The 17669-nt window shown below is 43.1% G+C and overlaps 4 protein-coding genes and 3 non-coding genes across 10 annotated transcripts; 1 reads left to right on the top strand and 6 right to left on the bottom strand.

The window, feature by feature from the left end:
- Positions 1-702: 702 nt before the first annotated feature.
- Positions 703-5565, top strand: LOC118405040 (chymotrypsinogen B-like). Its single transcript, XM_035804440.1, has 7 exons — positions 703-828; positions 996-1087; positions 1578-1669; positions 2139-2250; positions 3140-3290; positions 4781-4923; positions 5304-5565. The coding sequence occupies exons 1-7, from the start codon at positions 783-785 to the stop codon at positions 5466-5468; spliced, it is 801 nt and encodes a 266-aa protein (XP_035660333.1). The 5' UTR covers positions 703-782; the 3' UTR covers positions 5469-5565.
- On the bottom strand, positions 5555-8714 carry LOC118405039 (E3 ubiquitin-protein ligase TRIM56-like). Its single transcript, XM_035804439.1, has one exon. It carries the CDS (start codon positions 8604-8606, stop codon positions 6630-6632), a length of 1977 nt encoding a protein of 658 aa, XP_035660332.1. The 5' UTR covers positions 8607-8714; the 3' UTR covers positions 5555-6629.
- Positions 8715-8965: 251 nt separating this feature from the next.
- Positions 8966-11492, bottom strand: LOC118405123 (histamine N-methyltransferase-like). 3 transcript variants are annotated; one of them, XM_035804533.1, is made up of 4 exons: positions 11281-11492; positions 10808-10908; positions 10231-10444; positions 8966-9688 (listed from the first exon to the last, which is right to left on the bottom strand). In XM_035804533.1, exons 1-4 carry the CDS (start codon positions 11465-11467, stop codon positions 9309-9311), a joined length of 882 nt encoding a protein of 293 aa, XP_035660426.1. In that variant the 5' UTR covers positions 11468-11492; the 3' UTR covers positions 8966-9308. The 3 variants fall into 3 exon arrangements, with proteins under 3 accessions (XP_035660426.1, XP_035660425.1, XP_035660427.1); XM_035804532.1 differs by having other exon boundaries at positions 11272-11491; XM_035804534.1 differs by having other exon boundaries at positions 11347-11487.
- Positions 11493-14246: 2754 nt separating this feature from the next.
- LOC118405172 (histone-lysine N-methyltransferase 2D-like) lies at positions 14247-16892 on the bottom strand. 2 transcript variants are annotated; one of them, XM_035804594.1, is made up of 2 exons: positions 15995-16170; positions 14247-15363 (listed from the first exon to the last, which is right to left on the bottom strand). In XM_035804594.1, exons 1-2 carry the CDS (start codon positions 16089-16091, stop codon positions 14516-14518), a joined length of 945 nt encoding a protein of 314 aa, XP_035660487.1. In that variant the 5' UTR covers positions 16092-16170; the 3' UTR covers positions 14247-14515. The 2 variants fall into 2 exon arrangements, with proteins under 2 accessions (XP_035660487.1, XP_035660488.1); XM_035804595.1 differs by lacking the exon at positions 15995-16170 and adding an exon at positions 16181-16892 and having other exon boundaries at positions 14250-15363.
- Positions 16571-16642, bottom strand: Trnap-agg. The gene has a single exon. It is a non-coding gene; the product is annotated as a tRNA-Pro (tRNA).
- On the bottom strand, positions 16858-16929 carry Trnap-ugg. The gene has a single exon. It is a non-coding gene; the product is annotated as a tRNA-Pro (tRNA).
- Positions 16930-17287: 358 nt separating this feature from the next.
- On the bottom strand, positions 17288-17359 carry Trnap-agg. Its single transcript has one exon. It is a non-coding gene; the product is annotated as a tRNA-Pro (tRNA).
- Between the last annotated feature and the right edge of the window lie 310 nt (positions 17360-17669).

The raw sequence follows: 17669 nt of genomic DNA, 5'->3' as shown, positions 1-17669 counted from the left end.
TTCTTCGTAAAGCGTTATTAGTCGTTTTAATTCAACGTTAATCGTTATTTATTATCCCGAATTCACCGTTAAGCGTTACCAAGAAATTCTTCGTAACCCATTTTACACACGAAGTCTAATGCCAGATAGAACCCCTGAAAATGCAGGAAATGGCGTTTCAAAGGGTTCATTTTTCAAAATTTTTCCGAGCCTCCCGGCCTTCGGCTCTGGACAGGGTAAAATATGTTGCGGAAGCGTTGCCCTCAAAAACTTTAGTATTTGTTTTGCAGCCTGTATTGTTGACTTTCGTCTATTTTAGCATATCAACGGAAACTGCCTCAACCTTTGAATATATATAAACACTGGTCGACGCAACATATGCAAGTTTCTCACGACCACTACTGCGTCCATGATATTTAGGAATGACCGTTTTTTGTCTGCCTTTCTTTTCTTTTCTTAAATTGTTCCTCACCTATGCATGAATCTCTTTTAAGACTGGAAGAAACAGGGCAAGTAACAATGTCTCCCTCGGTGAACTAGAAATAAATACCATCGGTGATGGCATCACGTTTACCGACGACATTCAACAATACCCATGCAGCACTATCTTGACACTGCTTCTACGGTGTAATACTATTTATACACAGAAAGATAAACGTTTCCGACAGTTACAAAAAAAACAAGATAAAGATAAGAATTTCCGCACATCCTGCAGCCCTTTATAAATACAAGTGTACAAGTCTACCTGTAACAACTTTTAGACTGTAGCATACACGACACGGCTTACGTTCATTACTACAGCTATGAGGGTCTTACTGATATTCGCGGCAATGGTGGCCATGGCAAATGGTTAGTGACTTTTACCTTCTAATTTGAGCTGTGGTTGACCTAACAGTAACGGCAGTTAAAATTTGAATCAGATCACGGAATCAGCCATATGGATATGAACACTTTCCTCAGAAGGATTTTGTAGCAGATGTAACGAATCCATTGTTTTGTTCACATATTGTTTTCAGGTTGTGGGCAGCCAATGATCGCGCCTAGGACTGCTGGAACGTCACGTATTGTCGGGGGAGAGGACGCGAGACACAACAGCTGGCCGTGGCAAGTAAGTATTAAAATGTTAGAGTATTATGTGTATGTGTGCGTGTGTGTGTTTGCGCGTGCATGTGCGTGCGTAAGTGTATGTATGCGTGTGTATGTGCGTGTGTGTGTATGCCTGTTTGTGTGCGTCTGTGTTTGTGCGTTTGTGTGTGTATTCATAATTTGCGTGAAAGTCTTGAGCAATGACTCAAGAAACTGCGGAAAATGTTTGCTCAGGACAGGGTAGGTTTAACTGTGTAAAAATGCACGGATTGTTCCAACATGGCTAGCGCTAATGAATGAGGTGGTTGCCTGATCAGTTTTGACTAGCATTACCAAAGTTTTACAATACAGGCTGTATCAGCAAAAATGTTGTTCACCCAAAAGGCAAAACAGTAGCAAACAGTTGCACGTAGGTATCGTAAACTCTTTTGATATAAGCGTAAAAGGAAAATGTCGGTGAATACGATTTTGGAGTACAACATGTTTACATATCTGTTACATATCTGTTTCAGGTGTCCCTGCAAACGTCCAGCGGCGCGCACTTCTGCGGCGGGACCCTGATAGCTCCACAGTGGGTGCTGACTGCAGCACACTGCAACCAAGAGTAAGTCGAGCGGAAGCAATAGATAGTTTGCCTATTCCACGTTTAGGCTAGTAACGTCACATTTCCAAACCGGGGCTCGGCCGGACAGCTTTCGGGAACGAAAAGTATGATATAAAAAGACAGCAAACTACACAAGACGCGAATAGTCGTGACTCATGGGCATTATTTGTGTATATTATTTATGTATACATTTCTATTTTTAGTTCCCACAAACAACCTGACAGGGCCCCGTTTTGGAAACGTGACGTTAGCCTAACTAACAAAAACGCTGTAGCACATAAAAAGCTGGCAAACATTTAAAAACACACAATGGCAAACGGTAGTCAACCACAGTAGTGACAAACTTCAATCGTGATAATGATACGTTATCAGAGACGTAGGTTGTGGATTTCCTAGCAGCTATGTACTATGTATACATGGTTCAAGACCAAGCATCCCCTACTAAGCTTTACATTCTTTACACGTACAGTTTGGCGACAGTCAGGGTTGTTCTGGGAGAACATGACCTGTCCAGTGCCTCTGAGTCCGTCCAGGTGGCCAGCATTGTCGGCGCGTTACCTCATCCAAACTACAACCCACAGGTGGGTATGCATTCTCCTTCGCCCAGACATCCAACGGCGCCAGCAAACCGCCTCTTGTCTGAGGCTCTGCTATTTCAACCTAATCTCCAAGCAGATCCTACAATGGCAAAAGATAGTACCAAACTGGTCAAGGAGTGCAGTCAGCCAAGAGGTGTCCATTTGCCATTTGCCCCGGTAGCCAAACACACTCCTAAGCCGGCTACACTCCTCTGCCAGCTTTTGATACTATCTTATGCTACCGTAGGATCTGCTTGTAGCCAAACACACTCCTAAGCCGGCTACACTCCTCTGCCAGCTTTTGATACTATCTTATGCTACCGTAGGATCTGCTTGGAGATTAATTTCAACCGTCACGATCAGTTCCCGGACACCCTTCTTATGAATAATAATGAGCTTTCCCTTATATATGCGAGATCCCTTTTGAAAACCGAAAGGCCTATTCTCTGATTGGCTGACAGCTGGTTTGTGGCGACGCCTACAGGAACAACAATTGGAAACAAGTAAACATGGCAACATTAATAAAAAGCGTACATTCACTAAGCGAACCACAATCAGGGTGGGGAGGCAAACATTCTATAAAACACACGTTTCACCAGGCTCGTGATGACGTCATTGCCCAGTTTTAAGTTTTGATTGGCTGCCGCCCTTTTCTGAGTTTTGAGCTTTGATTGGCTAAATTCATTAGAAAAATTCTGAGTTTTGATTGGCTATCTTCAGAAGAAAAATTGGAACCCGGCTACAAAAACAAAAAGTTTACCTTCGGAAACTTAATAAGGCTAACTGCTTAACAAACTGAGCATTTTTCATTATTACAGAGAAAAACAACAGCGAAACATATCAGTTTTTATTTTATTTTTACCGTTGATTATCTGCATGTACGTTTCTGTAGACTGTTGAGAACAACATCATGCTGATCAAGTTAGCCAGCCCGGCTAACATCGGCAGGACCGTGGACGTGGCCTGCCTGCCTCGGGCCGGGAGCGGTTACCCGGACGGGATGATGTGCTGGAGCACCGGCTGGGGGTTCACGTCGGAGAACGGTACGTACATGCTGCATCCCAGATGTGCCCATAAGCGATTCTAGGATGGAGTGCATTAGGGATAGGTTTTCATCCAAGATGTATCCCATAAGCACTTCTGTGATGGAGCTTATTTGTGATAGGTCTGCATCCCAGTATTGGTGTGCTTCTATCCTACGGGCGTTGCTAGGATGGAGCGCATTTGTGATAGGTTTGCATCCCAGATGTGCTTCTATCCCGACCCCCCATAATCGCTTCTGGGATGGAGTGTTCTTCTTTACCACAGACGCTTCTGGGATGGAGTGCATTTGGGATAGGTTTGCATCCAAGATGTGCTTTTATCCCACAAGGCATTTTCATGGGATGGAGCGCATCTGGGTTTGCACGTATTTTAGGTCTTACATTGCAAAGCAACCTCAGGTGGACGAAACATGTTGAAGGGATTGTAGGGAAGGGAAGCAGAAGACTGTACATGTTAAGAACACTGTCCAAGTATTGCCTGACTACCTGTGACCTTGTTCTTGTCTACATTGGTTTTGTTCGCCCGGTTTTAGAATACGTATGCCAAGTATGGCATCCAGGTTTGACCGTTGCTGAATCTAGGTCAATAGAGAGAGTACAGAAGAGAGCATGTAAGATAATCCTTGGACAGAACTACACCGGCTACAGCTCTGCACTCACTGAACTCTCTCTCACACCACTGTCTCAGAGACGAGAGGAACTGTGCAGAACGTATGCCAGCTCCCTCTGGAAATCCCCGATCTACAGAAACTGGCTCCCACCATGCCGTGGGGAGATCTCAGGTAGAGAGACTCGGTCTAGTAACAGGCTCCAGACTCTGAAAGCGAACACTACTCGTTTCAAGAGAAGCCCGATTAACTATATGGTTTCCCTGCTAAACGATGACTCTGTGTGAATAGTTTTTAGATTGCTTAATGGTGTTAGTCGGTAGAATGCCTGTTTTAATGATGACAATATGTATTTTATTGCAATTGTAAATGTAAATGTGCCTATCAATTCAGCCTTAGGGCTGCTATCTGGGTCATGTATATTATATGTGTTTTGAATAAACCAGTCATCATCGATAGATCAGTACACAACCCCGCGGGCACCCTTCTCAGGCTTTTCGCCTAGCTTTGTCCAAAGGGAGCGAAGTATTGTCTTTGGTTTGTCTGTCTGTTTTTGTCAGCGCGTGTTTTACGATTTTGTTTGTGGATGCATGTGCGCAGGAATGGACTGTATGTATATAATACTTCTGTCCGTATGTGCGCGTGCGTGTACAGATGTGTGTGCATACGCGCATGTGTGCAGTCCCAATATACACAATGCAGCTTTGCAACGCACCCTCAGCGAATCGTCGCATGCAAAGAAGTATGGATAAGGTGGTGAAGTCTGCTTCACTGATCGCCTTGTTTTGTAGTTGTTCTCTGTTCACACAAGAAACTAAAAGCAACGCCACAGAAAATGTGATTTATATCAGAAAGTCTCATACAGTTGTTTTTCCTCAATAGGACCTATTGGTGATAAGCTGCAACAGGCCGACCTCCCGTTGCTAAGCGACAGAGAGTGCAGCTCCCATTGGTCTGATTTCTACAAACCTGACAGTATGATCTGTGCCGGGGCGGAGGGTGCAGGCGAGGATGGGGCATGCAGGGTAATGATACATTTACTAAATAATAATGTACAATAACAATAATAACAATTTCTTTTTGAATTCACCACAACATATTTTTCAAGAGGCGACGACATGTACAGGGCAAAGAATGACGGGTTTACTTTGCACTGCAGCTAGGCGTCGCTTCTAAACAATGCGATCCGTAACGTAAAGTGTCAATGCTTTACGTTTGGGATTGCATCGCACTGCAGCTAGGTGTCGCTGCTAAAAATGCTATCCGTAACGTAAATTGCGAATGCTTTACGTTTGGGATTGCATTGCTAGAAGCCTCCCTTCTAGGGGACCTTCTGATTGGTCGACGTCGTCTGACTATATGATAATATTGTTGAAGAACTTTTTTTTTCATCCACAAAATACAGGCTGACTCTGGAGGCCCTCTTGTCTGTGAGATAAACGGGTCGTACCATCTGGTGGGGGTGGTCAACTTCGGTCACGACACCTGCAGCACCAGCTACCCGACAGTCTTTGCGCGTGTCAGCGCCTTCCGCAGCTGGATTGACCGCGTCATGGCAACCTATAGCTAGTAATCTGATTGGTCGCATCGGTTGCCATAGAAACCAGCACTGGATGCTGCGTGTTTTTGTGAAATCGATAAAAAAGAATTACTGCATTTCTTTCCTCTTTTAATGGCTCATTGTGTCTTCTTTTCAGATACATAAGATATATTCCCCATAAACAATATTGATGAATGATCAAATGAATTTGAGACAAAGATATCGTATGCAGGAACGTTAATAGATATCTAGACAAATAGCTATTTTCACCCAAGAGAAAGTTTTGAAACATATTGTGGACTTACAGCTATTTCTTGTAGGATCAACGGTACATAATGGACTGGATGATCGACGATCAGCCGATAAATACCGGCCTGTCTTATAATGAAGCTATTGTTTGATACAATCTCTTTTCCTCAACTTATCTCACTTCTAAAACGACTGGATTCTATATCATATATGTCCCCGGTTGGTCCTCTTAGACAAGTTTGTGCTTGCGCCTTTATCCCGTGGTATTTATGCTTGATATTTAATTCTAATTGATTCTGAATTGGTTAATTAGTTTATAAATTAAGCAAACTCTTGAACACACCCATTTGTTCTGCCTGATGCTGAAGAAACTATCTACAACAGACCTGTTCTTGGGTGCTGTTCTCCGTTCTAGATCATCTTTATCCGCAGGCAACCTATATCCGATATTTCAAACAACAGGGTTTTTAGGTATATAAAGTCGATGGACGATGGTTTCAACTTGAAATACTTTCAAAACAATATAGTTTGAAACCACCGTCGACTTGATTTCACTAAATACCGTTCTTTTAATACAACAGGTAAAGGTTACCCAGTAATGAATATTAAATCATTTCATTCTTAGACGCAGTCTCTTCTATCAAAGAAAATGAATTCTACAAGATTCAGGTTTTCTAGGGCTTTGGGACTCAAAATACTAGCTTGTATTGTTTCATGACACCTGCAACGCCGTTTGCTTTGTACTGTTCGCTCTCCTTTGTATTCTCCTTCCTTCTGTACTCTTGTTGGATTACTCTTACCTTAGATTGTCTTTTCTATCGTCTACGTGAAAACAAGCTAGTCACAATATTTTACATGATGCATTACACATCTAAATTTATACTGGTAGCAGTAAGGCACAGTTGTTCAATAAAGTGAGTATGATATTTGTAAGTTATTGTCTTATGATAGTCTAAATATCTTGATACACCCCTCCTCGTAGCTCCTATCAGAAACCACCAGGTACCCTTCTCGTGTCAGCGTCAGTCCTAGAGGTTCCCTGATCCCGTGTGTTTCAGCCGTCAGGACCTGTCTAACGAACGCGCCGTCCTTTCCCAACAAAGACACGCGGTTATTTTTGTTGTCTGCCACGATGATGTTGTCCTCCTTGTCCGTGACGACGTTCACTGGATGGCACAACTGTCCGCCCCCCTCCCCCTCTGATCCACATGAAAACAAGATTCGACCTGAGGAGTCAAACACTTTTACACAATGATTCAGTTCGTCACTCACAACAAACTGGTTGCTGCTGTTGCTGGTAACCCAAAGAACGTAGTTCAAACTGTCTTTATCACCAAACGTAAGCGTCACTTCGCCCTCTGTGTTGAGAACGAATATTTGGTAAGCGATTGACACGATGATTTGACCTTGTCTGTCCACAGCAATGCCGTTGGTGACTTCATCTTCTTCGATCGCTCCTCCCACTTTTAGAACACGTGACTGCCTCCCATGTTTGTCAATCACTTGGATGCTATGTCTGTCTCCAGTTACTAAAAGTTCACCGTTTGTTAGAGTCGCTACAGACTGAGGTTGGAAGTCCAATTCTACCGTTCCTAGAAAAATACCATTTTTCTTTAGAACTTGTAGTCTGTTGTTGTCTCTATCCACCACTATGATATCGTCGTCCATGGAAATAGCTAGAGAGAGTGGACAACGAAACTCCAAGTCTCCCATGCCCTTGGTACCAGTGGCCATGATAAGCTGTGCCTTACCGTGTGTACGAGAAGCTGCCATCTTTGATTTCAGCTTTGTTGTACAGGGAGGTTGTAAGCTTGCACGAACCTGCTTGACCCCACCAAACAAAGTCGCAATCGCTTCATCCAAATCATTAGTCGGCGAGTCAAAACGCAGGTTTTTTAAAGCCTTGGTTGATTGATTGGTTGACTTCTCAATGGAAACTTCTTTGAGCAGGTCTTGCAAGTCCTCTACCGATGATAGAAGCTCTGAAGGGCTGCCATACTGCAACATCTTGTCCGCAAAGCTGACGAAGCTTTTTGACGCAGCAAGTTCCACTTCAACAGCATCAATGGCTTCATTCAATTGCTTCTCTCGAGTAGCACTTGTAGCGTGAAGCTGGGCGATCTTCTCTTCCTTTACCTTCACCACTGCTTGTATCATTCTCTCTGCTTGGAGGTTGATATCGTTGGTGCAACGCTCAAGCTGTGATGGCCAGGAATGTTGTAGTGGTTTAGCTTGCTCCAACCACTGTTCCTGTTGCTCTACACGCCGTTGTACTGTAGATAGTTTCTCACTGAGTCTTACTCTTTCCTTTTCGGCTGCTTCTTGGACTTCTAGATAATCATGATCCTTGTGGTTTACAACAACACAGTGCAGGCATACGACACTAAGGCATGTGGTGCAGTAGAATTTGTTGACCTCGTTGTGACAAGGGCACTTGGAGGTCTCCCTGGATCGTAGATCGTCTGCAACCTCACTTGACCTGAGCTCTTCTACCGTCACAACTCTGTGTGACTGGAATACCTTCATACGGTCGTGAGCGTCCGTACAAACCTGACAAAGGTAGTCTGTACAGTCTATACAGTAGTACATACTCTGTGATCCGGTATCACATGCAGTGCAGGCTGTCTCTGGCTCTTGGGTTGAGAAAGACACCGATTTCAACGGCTTCTGTGTAGCATCTTCAAGCTTGAAGTTTTTTGTGAACTCACGGGCGCCGCCATCTTGAGCAAGCGGCACGTCTAGTCGACACACCGGGCAAGAGAACTTACCTCCCGGTTCTGCTTCCAACATTCTCTCCAAACACGGTAGGCAGAAGGTGTGAAGACACGGCAAAATCTTCGGCTGTTGCAAGCCATCCAAACAGATTTGACACTCGAGAAACTCTGCACCCATCTTGTCTGTGACTGCACCGCACGCCATTTTGTCTGTCTAATGAAATACTACTCTTAAACCAATAGATCAAGGGTGAGGAATGTAAGCTGGCAAACAGTATTGGCGAGGGAAGCCAAGGAATGTTATTAGTGACCTCGTGAGGATAAATACTTCGGACCAGGAATAGGGCGTTGTAAGTGGATGAGCCACGCTTATACTGACAGTGCCTGTAGACAACAGCTTCCTAAAGTATGCGCCTCTCATTTGTGTAAGGGCCAATGCCTACCAAGATTGGAGGGAGGGGCGCTGCGTTCTTAACATAACGAGTGAAGGAGATACCAAGGGGAACTATACATACTATTATTAGGTAGACTACTGCCTTAAAATGATAGACAGTTTGGCAAGGCTAGGGGTGTATTCGATGTCTAGTTTATTTTCGCAACACCATACATGCTCCCCATATGGAATGAAACGTGTTGTTACAAAGAAGAAAATCATTAATATGTGTACAAAGTGTTAACTTATGTAAAAATATTACATATAATAAGACAACGGTAACAAAAGAGCTAAAAATTCCTCGACGTGTAGCTGTAACGAAAAGCCAACAGAGAAAAATTGTTCTGTGATATCCAAACGAAGTGCAGATATATAGGGGCTTAAAAAATTAATAACAACAAAGAGCGCCCTCTATCTGATCGCCAACCTTGTAGTTTAAAAATATACTGTGTCTATCATAGCAATTGAAAGAATTCATGGCTCTGTACAGTTTTTCTTAGCCACTATAACATCTGTATACTGTGTGATAATGACTTTGTCATCATTCTTAGTAGAAAATTCATGGCTCTTCAAATACTTCAAGAGAACTGATCTTAGTTCTGGATTTAGAGACGCGTAAGCCGTCTGTATCAAGAAATCCAGAAGCAACTCTCCCGATTCTGACCCCTTCTTGAAGCAGTTGGTGACGTCCATGGCCTCGGGTGACGTAGAAGTGACGCTGTAGTCGATGTTGTTGTCGTCAAGAATCTTCATGACGTCAGTGGAAACCCGCAGGCAGGTGGCCAGGCGCTTGTCCTCGGACACGCCAAGAGCTTCCATGACTTTCAGGCGCCACCTGGCGAGATTGCTTTTACCTACAGGTGATGAAATAGGAACGGTGGAATAATCATGGTCAGTTGCAAGTTGCTCCATATGTTCTTTAACGAATATTGAAATGTTCAAGTAAAAGATCCACGTTACACTTCCGTGACTTGCCCAAAATGTGCACGTGCCCATTGATAAGTGTAAACGTCTTGATAAGTGTGCAGATGCACATTGAAAAGTGTGCGATGCACCATAATAAGTGTGCATGTGCACCTCGATAATTATAAGTGTGTAGGCGCATCTTCAAAAGTGTGCACATGTACTGTACCTTGATAAGTGTGAACGTGCACCTTGATAAATGGACACGATCACCTTGATAAGTGCGCACGTTCAACTTGATAAGTGTGCACCTGTACCTCGATAAGTGTGCACGTGTACCTTGATAAGTGTGCACGTGTACCTTGATAAGTGTGCACGTGCACTTAAATAGGTGTGCACGTGCACATTGATAAGTGCGCACGTGCACCTCGATAAGTGTCCACGTGAACCTTGGTAGACACGCACGTTAAAATGGGCTTGAAATATATCCTACCTGATTCTATCATTACAACCATGCTCCCACCATCAGCGAGGGCAGCCCACATGTTCATCAAGGTCGTGCTGAGGTCATCCACGTGGTACAGAACATGGATGGCGTGGATCAGGTGACACCTGTCCGCAGCCTCCTGGGAGAAGTACTCCTCCGCTCGCTCTTGTAGCCAATCAAATGTCAGCCTGCCGATGTGCAGCTCGTTGTCTACTACGTGCTGAAAGTAGGCGGATTGAATTAGCTCCATCAACTTTTAGTTCAATGCTCTTGCAGCAATGTTAAATTATCGCTTAAGGTGTGAGAGGCCGGGGTTCAATTCTACGGCAAGTCCTTGTTGTATTCAACATCTCTTTAACATGCAACACTAGTTTGCCTTTGGCGCGGGGTAGCAAATATCCATTATTTTTAAAAACATGCGAAATGAATATTTTGGGATATCGAATAAACGAACAATCATTTTCAAAATATTGAACCACCTGTCGTCTTGATGTCCGGTTCCGAAATACCATGTTTTTTTTCAAAACAACGGATATAGGTTACCAACCGGATAAAGATGAACTACCGTTGACTACAAATGTACCTTGTATTCAGAGATGTAGTCCTCCGAAGGTTCCACCACGATGACGTGTGTGTTATGGTGGATCTCTTGTAGTTTTCTGAGAATGACGCTATCGGCTTCACCTGGTAAGCAATAATTTAGTAAAAGAAGATGCACTGCCAGGCTTTTAAATGTAATAACCAACTTTGTTATTGAAGAGAAAGAGATGACCAGTGGTATAAAGGTGTTGTAATAATGATGATAAAAACGCTAGTTCTCCTTTGTCCGCGGGATGACCTATATTCGTGATATTTAGAAAATGGATATCATATCCACGGTACGGACGATGGTTTCAAACTAAAATACTTTGAAGATATTGTAGTTTAAAAAAATCTACCATCCGTCAAAATCCCTGAATACCGTTTTTTTAGTACAACGGATATGGGTTACCCCGTGGATAAAGGTGAACTAGCGTTGGAATCAAGAGGAGACCGAAACGCCCCTACCCGACCCACCACCGATGCTTAACACACGGAAACAGCCGTTAACTTCACCGTCAGAGGCTGTTGCGATCGTCTCACCGAGTAGCTGTAAGTAGTACTGACGTCCACTACACGCGTCCAGGTACGACTTGTAGGCGATCTCATAGTGCTGAGGGCGCCTCGCGATCCCGCCTATTTCTCCGGTCACTACCGTCTCCATCCTTCCCTTGGGTAAATATGACAAAATAAAGAAATATTTATGACAAAAAGTATCTTCATGTAAATTGTCTTTTATATATATTTTGTCTTTTGCGCTGCTGCAGAAATAAGGTATTACGTAGTTCAACTGCGCATGCGCAGTGAAATATTGTATTGTGGGCAATATGTCAAAGGTGGAGATTCCTATTTATAAAAAGTTGTAAATAGCTCTAGACATTGCTTTACACCATGTCATACCAACCTCCTTAGTCAGACATATTTTGTTTAAATTTCTGGACCTTCACCTTTGACATATTACCCATAATACGTTTCACTGCGCACGCGCAGTAGGAACCAGCAACCTCCTTACGGTCGTAATTTGCCAAATAGAGCAGATAAAACCATAGTGAGAAGTACATGATAAAACAGAGTGGATATTTTTTGCCGGTGCGTCAGCACCGGCTTTGAGACAGGAGAAGCGGGTCTTTCAATGGATGCATTTTCAATGGATGCATGGATGCATGGATCGGTCACTTAAACCAAATAGACCTTCTATACGTGCTATTGCGTAATCGAGCCAGCGTGGCCGAGCGATTTACAGCACGGTACTTATATTCCGTAGATCATAGGTGCGAACCCCACTCGCTAAATTTTTTTTTCTTTGTTAGACAAATCTCATGTAGTGTTTTTTTAATAGAAGAAAGACCAATTCAGTAATTCAATGTTTAAAAACTCTTTTTTCGTGTAATTTTGTTTAACATCCAGGCTTTTTCCAAAATACGCACCGGCCAGCTTTTTTCAGAAGCTTTCTTGTTTCCATAGTAGTTATCCAACCATACAGCTACACACAGGAAACAAACGCCGGGTAATACAACTTTGCATCCCATTTGGTCAAATCTGCATTTTTTTCAGCGAGGAAATTTTGGAAGATAGAAATCTGACAGAGACTAAGATTTTCGGCCTTTTGTCCTCAGATGCACTGTCGTGGTTGATTTGCATAACAAAATGGGATTCTCTTTGTCCTTCAGTAGCTTACCTACATTGAGGACAACTATGCTACAAATAGTACAAACTGATTTGTTTTATGAGACACTCATCCAAAATTTTGACCACATTCTCAGAATAAAAAAAAAGTGGGTGGGTTTTTTTCTTCATCAAGGTGCCATGCGTGAAGATGTCTACTCGTCACTAGCACTCTACATACAATGAAACTTAAGATGGGTGACGTTCTTCGCCACAATTAAGAAGTGACCTACTTAATGTGACAATAGCACAACAAGACGGCATTCATTTATAACGTTACGTGTTTTGTCAAATCGCTCTTTTCACTAGTCTTGGGTCTACAATGTTTTGTAACACAACCAGACATGGTGCCGATTTGTACTATAGCCTCTACCAGGCTCCACATATCTCTGTTAATAGTAGAAACTGGCCAAATGGACAGATAAACAACCAAAAGAGTTTGTTACTGTTACATACAGTATTTTTGGACTGGCTAACTCCTATTTTGTGTAATCTATTTGGCACATTTCTACTATTTACAGCGACATTTTGTGGAGTCTGGTAGAGAGCAGATTCGTCCTACATTCTCTTCAAGGTCATAACTTGTTGTCATTCCCTTTCTTTTTATATCCCATGGTCAGCTTTCGATGACCTGTAAATTCCTCCGATCCTTGCCTGACTACAGCAGTTTTCTATATGTACCTTTCCATTCACCATTCATACACCACATATACATCTAGTTAAACACCCCATAACACAGAAAGAATGTTGACTTACTCTGTTAACTGACAACGGCTTGTCGTAGAAAATGATGACACTCGGCCCGTCAACGCGTCCTACATGTCTGGGGACGAAATCACTGACCGGTTCTGAAGCTTACTGTCTGTTTACTGTCAGCAGCTCTTGACGTAGCGAATCATGACACTCGCTATCTATTCCTGACAGAACGTAATCTTCCCATGTATCTGTTGACGAAAGCAAAGACCGGTTCTTGACCTTACTCTGTTAGGAGCTGTCTACCTTCAACAGCTGTTTGACGTAGCTAATTACAACATTCGACCAGACAGTGCGTCAACGTCCTACATATCTGGACATTTACGTAAATACAAAACCGGTTCTTCTAGACCGGGAGAACATTCTCAGAAGAGACTCTACAAAATGTTTCTAATGTTTCGCGAGGCTTCTGAATCGTGAGAAAAAAATCTAGATCACTCGATACATTCCCGGGCGAGCCCGTTACTCTTTTTATAACTCTTGAATGACCACTATGCTCGCCCGGAAATTTTCCTATGTTCGCTCTTTCACCATTGTTGTTGGTGTTACATATTATAACTTTTCAAGGACGTAAGGGCAGGTTTGATAACATCAGATTATAAGTAACACTTTTGAAGCCCAACGTATCTTACTGCAAGTGTTGTCTAGAGCTACTGGGCCCATTCAAATTTCAGAGTACGCATGCGCGGCAACAGGAATTGTGGGTACTGGGAAAGTAAACAAAATACATCTTGGTATTGTTATACAAATCGAGACAATGGTTGAGATTAGAACTGTTTACAAGTTGCCATATTACCCACAATTCATGTCGTTTACAAGTTGCCATATTACCCACAATTCATGTCGCCGCACATGCGTACTCGCAAGTGTGACCTAGCTCATTTTATATTCGATTAACATATCATACTCTTATGACAAGGTGCCTACATTTTCAAAATAGACACCGTAAACGTTGTGATAACACGTTTACTGACAAAACATAATCACATTCAATATTCTATTATTTCTATATTCAACAAGTGACACTTGTGTGGTAGACTAGTACATGTTTCAATTTTCTAAGTTTGAAAATACAGTTATAACTAGCACATTGTTGCCACTTTCACTAACAAACTAGTTTTCATTCTACAACTACAACAACAACCATGGCTACATGTGCCAAGACGACATGCCTTCCCACTTTTAGTACTTTCTCGTCATGTTCACCATTTCTGGAGGGATTTTTTCTCTCCAGAATTAGACAAAAGATACTTAACACACGGATGCCATGGCCATCCATAAACTTGTTATAGCCTTATTCAGTACAAGGAGGTTTAAAAGGCTGCATGCTGACGTCAAGGGGAAGGTAACACGTCACGTCAGCTGCACGTGGAGGAGCTGACTGCATGCTGACGTCAGGGGGAGGAGAACACGTCACGTCAGCTGCACGTGGAGGAGCTGTCTGCATGCTGACGTCAGGGGGAGGAGAACACGTCACGTCCGCAGCACGTGGAGGAGCTGACTGCATGCTGACGTCAGGGGGAGGAGAACACGTCACGTCCGCAGCACGTGGAGGAGCTGTCAGCATACTGGCATCAAGGGGATGAGAACACGTCACCTCCGCTGCACGTGGAGGAGCTGACTGCATGCTGGCGTCATGGGGAGGAGAACACGTCACGTCAGCTGCACGTGGAGGAGCTGACTGCATGCTGACGTCAGGGGGAGGAGAACACTTCACGTCCGCAACAGGAGCAAGTGAAGTAGACACCTGTACCGACTGTTTGCGAAGTGATGCGACTACTTGTCCTCGGTATTTTGACTTAATGTTTTTCTTTACTGGCCTTCCAGTTTCCTTATAGTTGCAAATACTGCAGTCGCCAGTGTGTGGGGAAAATTCTGGAAGTTTTTTTGGTAGCATGGTGGTTGGCTTTTTACCTTTAGTGATAGCTGACTGTACTCTCCACAACGCAGATCTGCATTTATCGCAGACATGGGGTGGGTGAATATCTTTGTTGTCGTGTTCAACATCACAACCCTGATACAAGTAAGAGATGGGTGCTTTGAAAGCTTTCGCTGGTTTGGGATTTCGACCTTTCTTGAACTTGAACCGGAGTCCACAAACTCTACAGACACCTTGCAGCTTCATCTTGTGACCTTTTTGATCTGCAATCATAAAAGTAGAAAATACAAGTAAATGACCAATGTAGCTTAACCCAACCAAATATACCTTTTGTAGGGCAATGACCCTAATTGACGCAGCCGCAGAAGGCCCAAAATGAGTCCATGCAGCATTTTAGCCTATTTTCGACTTGTAGCAGGACAATGTAAGAGAAATTTCATATTGGTGAGACAGTGTAGGGTGCAGACGTTCAGATTAGCAAAAAAACAAGGTTTTGGTCCATTCTTTAGGCCTGTGCTGACCCCTAATTTGATGTGGTCAGTCCCTAAAATGACGTCATGAAAATCCAAGATGGCGGTACATTTGAAGGCTACGACGACTTCCACCGGTCACAATTTTAAAAAACCAGACTTCTGGACACTTGAGATAGCGGGCTGCTGTGTGGGGTGAGTTCTTATGACCTGGAATGTTCACGGATGAGATTATGACACCCTGAACTTTTACATTATCGCCAATACAGATTTCCATAAGTGTTCACTGCCCTGTATGGAAACATTAATATTTTTTTAGGCTATATGGAAGTATTTCTTTATTTCATCTTAAGACGGGTGGATTACACAGAGGACATTCACAGAGAACATACTGAAAACTGAGCAAAAATCAGGCATCACGTACCGCAAAAATCGATCTCCGACAACGACGAACGATACTTCCATGAGGCACCCAAGCCGTCTATTATCGAGGACAAAGCTCCTTTTCGTGGTAAACACATTTACAATTTCTATGGATACATCAATAAGATTATATCTTTTCATATTTCTGTGACGAAAAGATACGTAGGCATCCACAAACTATACTTACCCATTATTGTCGCCGAGAAGTAAAACTTGTGGCACATCAAAATGGCCGCCAGCGTCCCCTCTTGCTGTTGTTTGCACACGTCACCTATGTTTCCCAAATAAGGAAATTCTCGGAATCTGAAGGCATCTCGCTCTCAGGTCGGGCAGTTGTCGGCTGGGATCGGAGTGAGTGACGTCATAGCTTGGCTCATCTGATTGGATGTCACTGCCGGACTCAATGAATAATGACAAACCAACATGGCTTCAAAGCAGAGCCTAAACAATAAATCGCTGCGGGGCCCGGCCAATACGTGTTCATATAAAAGTCAAGAAATGGGTTTGGCAATCTGATTTCAAAACGGAGCGAACTGTATGTACCCAATATGGACATTCAAGAGTTAAAAAAATTTCAGGGCTCGCCCGGGAATTGAACCCGGGACCTCTCGCACCCTAAGCGAGAATCATACCACTAGACCAGCGAGCCAGATGGGTACCAGAGAAGTGCGCCATGGATTAAATGTCCTAGACAGTATCTTATTCTGAGGCAAGTCCATTTCAAAGGACGATAACAAAATGCATAAAATGTTAGAGTTACATTTCAATGTCACAACAAAATTATATCTTTATTATAACTATAAAATGTCCGGAAACGTCTGTCTTGCGTGATTCAAGTGACAAAATAAGTTAATAAAAAATACAGGGCTCGCCCGGGAATTGAACCCGGGACCTCTCGCACCCAAAGCGAGAATCATACCACTAGACCAGCGAGCCAGATAGAAAATGCTGGAACTTTAATAACTTATATCAACTTAAAAAAATACTTATCAATGGCGTTTCTATAATTTACTTTCAACAAGCTTTTCTCTATGGCACACACGATTTTAGAATCCTTTTTCTTTTCGCCTTAGAATAGACTTTTATATTTACAGTTATCTTCAATTTCCGGGAAAAATACCGAACCGTCGCCATTTTTATATCACTGACAATAATAACATACATGACGATATATGTCATGTCAATGAAGGTTGGACGAAAGTTAGGGAAAAGTATACGCATTTCTTTCGTCTGAGCTGTTGTTGTTACAGTTCCATAAAAATGCGTCGTTTTTGAGTTGCAAGATAAAAAACCAGGGCTCGCCCGGGAATTGAACCCGGGACCTCTCGCACCCTAAGCGAGAATCATACCACTAGACCAGCGAGCCAGATGAGGTTATCCGCAGGTGATTCAATTTGCAGCCTCTAAACAATGGGTTCCTATACAAAAAAGAGGAGAAAGCAACTGTTAGTAACTCAACTATCTGACGTTACTGGCACACAAACATACCCTCATATGAAAGCCCGACATCTCAGCTATCCGAAAAACCACATTTCGGCATGAATCTAACGGTGAGAACTTCCGGGAAACTGAAAGATTGACCCATGACCTCAAAACCGCACCACAACCCAGTGAGGAGGCCATGTGCTAGGACAAAAAAGTCCCAACTTTATACCCCCTGAAAACCACACAAACTC

This window comes from Branchiostoma floridae, chromosome 17 (genome assembly GCF_000003815.2).
Source record: "Branchiostoma floridae strain S238N-H82 chromosome 17, Bfl_VNyyK, whole genome shotgun sequence".
NCBI lineage: Eukaryota > Metazoa > Chordata > Leptocardii > Amphioxiformes > Branchiostomatidae > Branchiostoma > Branchiostoma floridae.
This window is presented reverse-complemented; position numbering and strand designations above follow the sequence as displayed.